Here is an 8,006-nt window from a genome sequence, read left to right as displayed (position 1 = left end):
TATCATTCACAAGATATATTGAATCAATTTCTATGCTTGAATTATGAGCAAAGCTTCTTAACCTTCCGGCAGTCGCGCTGTTGTAAAAAGTACAACAGTGTCAGTTTTTTGCTCTACAAAACTTTTCTGTGTTCATTCCAAAACTTTTTCCCCATCACTCCACTGAGTTGCAGTATCAACCGAGCAATGGTTTAGTCTTCAGGTGCTATTTAGTCGCGACAGTGCATAATAAGTCACACTGTGCATAAGATAGGGAAAGACTGTATAGGGTATAAGTAGTTATACAATCAATTAATATGTTTTGACAGTAAACAGAGTACATAACATGTGGAAAATTGGATGTTGTAAAAAGTACAACACGCGACTACCGGAAGGTTAAGTGTGCCTGTAAACATTGTACAATTTTATCATTTAAGCACTCGTTGCAACTCTGACAGAATAACGTATCAAACACCAGCGTAGCATTCCTGCCTGTAGCATAACTTCCGGTTAAGTGCCTAACAACAAATCCGGCAATCTTATCTGACAGCTCTCAGTCTGTACCTGACCTTTCTTAATTCAGTATATTAAGATCTATCTCGTAGTAGGTGAAGTTGTACGAATTGTTTGTGTGTGAACGCGAATGTGTGGGAAGCAACATGGAAATGACCTGTGATCACAGTACTGGAATCAAGTCTACTACAATTCTAGTTGTGTTTTATTCAATAACTTTTATTGTTCTAGGTAAGATTAAGCAAATCACAATAATAATTAAAGACGCTTTTCATGTCATGGATATAACTGTAATTGAAAACTTTAACAATGTTACAGAAAGTTCTGAACTTATAAAGTAATCTTGAAAGTTGCCAGTTCAAGAACTGGATGGTAACAAAACTAAATAAATTTGAAATAATGATCAATTGGAGAGTTCAAAACCAAAGAAGAATTTACTTGCCTGTTGAATGAAACTTTTACGATTACAATCGATTACACATAACTTATACATTTATTGTTTTTTCCAATAAATGTATTTATGACTCTCAAAAACAATTATGTGCTATATTAGTAGTAAATAGATTATATTAATTGACATTTAATATGTATAAGTTCATTTTATTATATTAAATTATACACAAATATAAACCTATTATTTCATCAGCAATTGATCTTTCAACTTTGAAATAATTATTGAGCATGGCATCTTGGTATTTGCAGATACAGCTACCATTCTCATATGTCATATTATAATAATACATCAAGAATTTCATTCATATTATTTGAATAATTCGGTACGTTTCTACCAATAAAATCAAAGTATTGTGAAGATGTTCATCACAGTCCTCAATGTTAGCTGATAGTGTGAAAGTTTATATTTTGTGAGATCAAAATTATTAATAATTGAGTAGTGTGCGTTCAAGTTGAGTACGGAGGTGAAAAGCAACATTAGCATCCTTTATTTTTTTCAATAAATCAATGCAAGTATATTAATTCCAGTAGTACCTATTTTAATAGATTAAATGTATTTTTAAATACTTTTTATCTAATTAAATGCATGATCAATTTTTGGAGATTCAGTAAATCTTGCGACTGGCAAATGAGAATTGAAATAGGCAAGCGTACTAATGATTTAATTATTGTTAATGAACATGAAAATTTGCCAGGTATGATGACTTGCTTTTTGAGCAAAAGCCATTTTCAATCATGATCTTTCATTTTCAACGAACTTTTTTGTAAAGACAAATTCGACTTCAGAATATTATTCTTGGTTTTTGAAATGATTTCTATTTTTTAATGGTAAAACATGCATTAGACCAGGAGGAGGTGCTCTTCTGCACTCTGGATCCTCGAAGATATTCAAATTGATTGATACTCCCAATTAGATTTGCTTTGAATTAAAAATATATCTTTCAATGTTTCAAATCCCTTCTAATCACAAGTGCGATTCAACTTAAGATGGTTCAACTAAACGCATTTTCAGACATTCAACCTTATCAACCAATACGTACGTTTATTTTTAACTTTAATAGAACTTTATTTTTATACTTAATTATTTTTTAATAAAACATTTGTTCAGAGTAATATTTGATATTAGTTAGGCTCTGTTGCACAAAAGCCGGTTGAATTTTAACCGTGATAATTTCACGAGAACCAATCAGGACTAAAATTTAACCGACTTTTGTGCAACCTGTACTTACTGTTTCAAAACAAATATTCTAATATTATTGAGATAACTTCTGGGTATATATCACTTTTTATAAGAATCACGTGATCCCGTATCACGCGAATTTTGCAAGTGAATTTTGAATCATTCAAGTGAGTAATAATAATAATAATATAGCTTTATTCTACATTCTTAAAGTGAGTAATAACAATACAATTTTTTGAACGATAAAAATTTAATATAACTTATTTTGAATTGACCACTCAATTGGTTCCAACTATTGATTAAAAGGCTCATTTTGCTTTACTTAAGTGACTGATGCCTCCTCGACTTCGGAGGCAATATTTCATCCATGCAACATCATGAATAACGAGAACAACTAAATTCTCTTATGGCTCAACTCATTTTAATGACGAATTTAGATTGATTTTCATAACAATTTTGAAATTACCAAATACTATTCCAGTTGAAACTTGTAAATAGCCCATTTAAATTAACCCTTGGGAATCAACAAAATTTTCATTATTTGCTGAGAAACAATTATTTCATTACCTAACAGTTTTCTGATTCAAAATGCTTGAAAATTAAATACAAATCACATATTTGATTTCAACGAATTTAAAGATACACTGCAGCTTTATTACAATATTTTAATTGTGTTTACCGATGTCTCAAATATTATATAAACGATTAAATTTGTTTCTACAAATAATGTTGTTATTATGATTTAATATTGTCATAACATAGGGCTATTTATTATTTTTCAATTATAATAATTCATTACAGATACCAGATAGCTCACACTATAATTTATAATTATTGTTAAGTGCTCTACAATAACACATATTCAAGTGTTTGACATCAACCTTTCAACTTGAGAATTTTGATGCGGAAATTTCTGAATTCAAGGCAAAAACAACAATGATGAAAGCATGCTATAATTCTTTTGGACTCATTCAAACGTTGTTCTACACTTCCTTCTGATAGAAGGCGAAAGAAAATAGTATGTTATAGCGGAGTAGTACCACAGTAATCAGGAAGGCCAACGCTATGAGAAACATATCCTAGAGATTCCAAATAAATCTCATGCTATTCAAAATGCTGTTTGGTTTCCAAAGCATTTGCCGCCAAATATTTACAAACAAGTTCCGCGCGCGAATACTCGACTAGAGCACGTGACTTCGGAGTCTCGCAGTTGACCTTACACTGAACACTGAACGCAGCGTAATCTGTATGAACCTGATTCCGTTACTGAGTGACCTAGACCTCAAGTGTGTTGCCTATTAATAGATATGTTAATTTACCATGTTTGACGTAATACTTGTCATTCGTCACAATGAGATTATCTAAGAATAGGAAGTGCTCATGTCCAGTTTTAAAACTCAATCACTGGTGAGTGACTTTTGCCATGGAACTGATTTCTGATTTCATAGAACTTACGGCTGTGACCACTGATACTTGTTTTTGGAATTTTCCCCTGAATAATATTCCGTGTTTACAAACCCATCCTCACATATTGAATCGATTTAAAGAAGAAAATACTCCATCACATAATAGTAACAACATAATAGTAGCAACTAATAAAATCGAATTTATAATCAACTTCTAGTACAACGATTTTTATAGTTTACGAATACTGGATATGATTTTATTATTGGCTGAACGTATGAAAGTTATTCAATTTCATAGAAGTTCTTAGGAGAGAAAAAACTAAATGAGAGAAAGAACATTGAAACACAATCACTAATTCATGGCTCAGCATTTTCAAAATGATTCATGAAAATAGGAAAACTAGAAACTTGCTCATAACAACAAAAAACATATTTTCAAACGATTTCGAATAGAAAATTTCACAGAAGAGTTATTATACATTGTAACTGTATGATGGTGTTGTGAAAAGTATGAGGCTGAGATGGGCTGGTCATGGGCTGTGCAGAATGCCGGAAGGGAGGGTGCCAAAAATGGTACTGAAAGGCAAACCCGGAGGAAGAAGATTACAAGGAAGACCAAGAAAGCGGTGGGTTGACGATGTGGAAGAGGATTTGCGAAGACTGGGTGTAAGAAGATGGAGAAGAACAGCAGAATGTCGAGAGGGGTGGAAGGATGTGGTTGTGAAGGCTAAGGCTCTACATGGGCTGTAGTGCCAATAATGATGATGATGATGAACTGTATGATGGAGAAGTTTTGGGATTCCTTGAATGAAGTTCGCTTTGAATGAAATGTAGGCTACATCTTTCAGAAAATTAGGAAGAAATTTTGGGTGGAGGGACGATCAGTTGCATTGTAAATGTTTATATCATGGATGTTGCTCATAGCTCACTACCGAAATAAAAATGATTTATATTATGAGAATGTTGCGTATTATACAGTTTTCTCCAAATTATTTACAGCATGATAAAGGCAAGACATAAAGAACTTGTCTGAATTTTTGGGGTGCAGGAATTTTAATTAGCATGATTTGGTTAGGTAGATCAAGCTCATCCTGAAGCCACACAAATCAAGGAAGAGATGGCCTATCTCACAAAGTGATGTCACTGATACCTTGAACATTTTTGACTGAGAGCATCAATCATTATGAGACCAGCGTCTTGAAAGAAGTTGATAGGTCAGCGCTGCGCTGCGATTGGAAAGAAAGGTGACCGACTCCAAACAAGTCACGGTCATTGTCGTGAGATCCGGCATACAATCGTTCACGACATATTGCGGAACGGTGCTTCTTGACGGAACTCGTCATGACAGACTCATTCATTACACCAATAAATCATTCATTAATGAAAGCTCAAACTGTTAATTCAAGACTCACACCCATATTTCATTTACAAGAAAAAATTCTTGTGAATTTTCATAGATCAAATTTAGTCTATTCAAGTATTTTAAATGGGCACTAGTAATTCTTTGTAATTACTCCGATATGGTCTGAGTTCAAACATTCTAAGTGAAAGCGAATCGTCATTCAAACCGGCGAACTGATCAATATAATCCATGGTTAATTGGCTGAAGTGATCAGCTAGAGTGATCAATAGTCCAAGTGGAGAAATATATATTTCCTTTATTTGTTTCTCTTGTAGCAATTTATTTATTTTTGTGGAAAAAAATTGAATTTAATTTAGTTTCAATTTATGAAGGATTGAATATTTGTAAGAAATATGGAAGTGAGAGTACCTATTCAATGATGAGACTGCCATTTTTGAAGGGTTAGTAAAATAAGAGTTTCTCTAAGGAGAGCACAATGAAAATAATACGATTGAAAATGGTTAGTTTTCTGTAATTATTCGCGTTGTAGCAGAGGTGGATTTTTTATTTTGTAATTATTTGCTTTGTAATATATTATTCTCAAATACACTTATTAGAAGCAGAGAGAGAAATTTACTGATAAACCCTGAGTATAGTATTCTTCTCATTATCAACTTTACTCAAACTGATATATTGGAAAAAATATAAATGTAAAGATGTGAATATCTCATCAGATAACACTATAATTTTATAATATGTAGGGCCCTACTACTTCAAGTTTTTTGTTGCAGGGTTGACTGGGCTAACAAACAGTTCCCCATTATCTAATCGTAATTCTACATCTGTGGTGAGTATAGCAACTATATTTTCAACTGACATTATCTATTGGGATTACGAAGAATTATTCATAAAGTAGGATATTCCTTATATTATGAGAATATCATAGGACACCGTAATTTGGTAACAGAGAATTACTCAACTCTCCAATTTTCAACTGAAATATCTATTCGGATTATGAAGAATACAAAAAGTAGGATATTTCTTTTTCCTACAGTTACCTTGAAAAGTGACCATTCCTGCACTGATTACAGAACGCAAAGAATCACTTTTCCGCTCTAGTGCGCAAAGTATTACTTTGCTTCGTACTCTTAATACTTTGCGTATTATCTTGCAGCCATCCCAATCAGCTGTTGACATTGTTGGCGTGTATTTTGAATGCGAATTTGTTTTATCTATATTTTTCTCTGATTTTCAAATAAATAAGAATGAGAGCTCATTAAATTATACATTTTGAATATTATTAATTATTCATTATTTCAAATAATATTTTTTTCATTCATAAATTGATTGGTTGAAGAATTATTTAGAAATTAAGATTTACTCAAAATTAATTGGATTAATTTAATTTTTAATTTGAATAAATTATCGATTATTCATTTTCAATTGGATTAACAAGTTTAAAATAAATTAAAGTTGTTATTAATAACAAAATTATACAAACATTTGATGATTTAGCCATCATTTTACCCATAATCAACCACTTCTCATACTCAATGATCACTGTAGGAAAAATTTAATGTGAAATACGTGCACAATGTTTCTCTGCTGCACTCAAGAAACCATTCCGCCCTCGCCTACGGCTCGTGCGTAAACGTTTCTTTCGGTGCAGCAAACTGTCACTTTGCGCACTAGTTGCACAAATAACTATTATCTTATGAGAATATCATAGAACACAATAATTTGGTTACTTGTAATAAGTCCCCAATTTACTTCCTTTCAAGTGGCCCGTGTCCAATTATTTCAAATAATTGAAATGTAGCAACTGGAAGCCAATAAACAAAACGTATGCATATTACTGGGAAATCAATTATTCGTAAATCAAGTACCTAGTTTCAACTATAAATATAATTTCGACAACTTATAGTTAAGTTGTTGAAAATCATGGAATGGATTTTGACTTTCTTACATATTTTGCTTGAAAACAAAAATATCCTCACCAATAGAAGTCGCAATAAATCCATTAGAAACTGTTCAATCAAAATTGATTAATCTTTATCACAGCATCTTTTAAAGGAATCTCCAAGATGTGAAAGCGGTATGGAATTCAATATTGGAGAAGATGCATGCAAACCAGTTGAAGAAGTGACTCCTCTTCAAGTGAAGTGTTCATTATCTAGCAATGAACTATTCGTCACTCCTGGTTCAAGATGTAGAACATATTACTCCTGTAAAAATGGGACAAAGATAAGCTATACATGCCCGGTTGGACAATTATTCGATAAGGAGAAGCAGGTAAAGAAAATTACAAATTCACTATAATCAAATCTGAGTCTTCCTCGATTATTTGTAGTACCCTTATTCTAAAGAGTGATTTTTTAATCCTGTTAACCTGTTGTAAGAGTGATAATAATTTATTTTCAATAAAAGGGAATTATGTTCTGTCGCGTAAAGTTGGTAGCCCTAATGCCTATTTAACATTCTGGCAATTTACAATATCATAACACGACGAGCTGTGCTATCACGTTGAGCGATTTTTACAACGCTTATTGTTTCCATTTCAGCGCAAACCGCAAGAAAGTGGGTGCACCTAGACCTTCACGCAACCTCTGATTCATTTTTGTGGGACTACATTAAGTCCGAGGTCTTCAAATGCAATATTGATGAACGATAAACCAATATAAAAGATATAAGCCTGTTATCTGTTAAGCTAATATAACACCCATCATCACAAATGTTTCGAAAGCAACTCTCAAAAAGGTTTCTGCTAATAAAATGGTAAAAAGAATCAACGTGTGTATAACCTCAATGATTGGACATTTTGAACATATTCTTTAATAATCTTTAGTAACTTAGAAATGTGAGTGGAAAAATATTATATTATTTTGTGTATAACAATCAAGATATGCATTTTTATTACAACTAAACTTTCCTTTAATAAATTACATTAAAAAATGAGCAACAGGACTAAAAAATCACTATGTAGAATCAAATTTAAATACGCTCTACTCAACCTGCTTACTATTAATTTTAGTAACTTCTACATGTGAGTGGTGATTGCTTTTGTAAATATCTAACATAACGGACTTCCTAGACTTTCTAATACCGGTACTTTTATTATGCTTTTAAATAATGA

General features: G+C 32.1%; 1 protein-coding gene across 4 annotated transcripts in view; it reads left to right on the top strand.

Moving 5' to 3' along the window:
* Positions 1–533: 533 nt before the first annotated feature.
* The window catches only part of LOC111064331 (chitin-binding domain protein cbd-1), a 12,013-nt gene continuing 4,540 nt past the window's right edge, over positions 534–8,006 (top strand). The window contains exons 1-3 of one of the 4 annotated variants that reach the window (XM_022352043.2): positions 534–723; positions 5,665–5,720; positions 6,947–7,165. In XM_022352043.2, coding sequence (XP_022207735.2) covers positions 639–723; positions 5,665–5,720; positions 6,947–7,165 — 360 coding nt within the window. In that variant the 5' untranslated portion in view covers positions 534–638. Of the gene's footprint in view, positions 724–772; positions 3,533–5,664; positions 5,721–6,934; positions 7,166–8,006 lie in introns of those variants that run through there. The other 3 variants (XM_039423486.1, XM_039423487.1, XM_039423488.1) reach the window with 3 other exon arrangements.

This window comes from Nilaparvata lugens, chromosome 3 (genome assembly GCF_014356525.2).
Source record: "Nilaparvata lugens isolate BPH chromosome 3, ASM1435652v1, whole genome shotgun sequence".
Lineage (NCBI taxonomy): Eukaryota > Metazoa > Arthropoda > Insecta > Hemiptera > Delphacidae > Nilaparvata > Nilaparvata lugens.
This window is presented reverse-complemented; position numbering and strand designations above follow the sequence as displayed.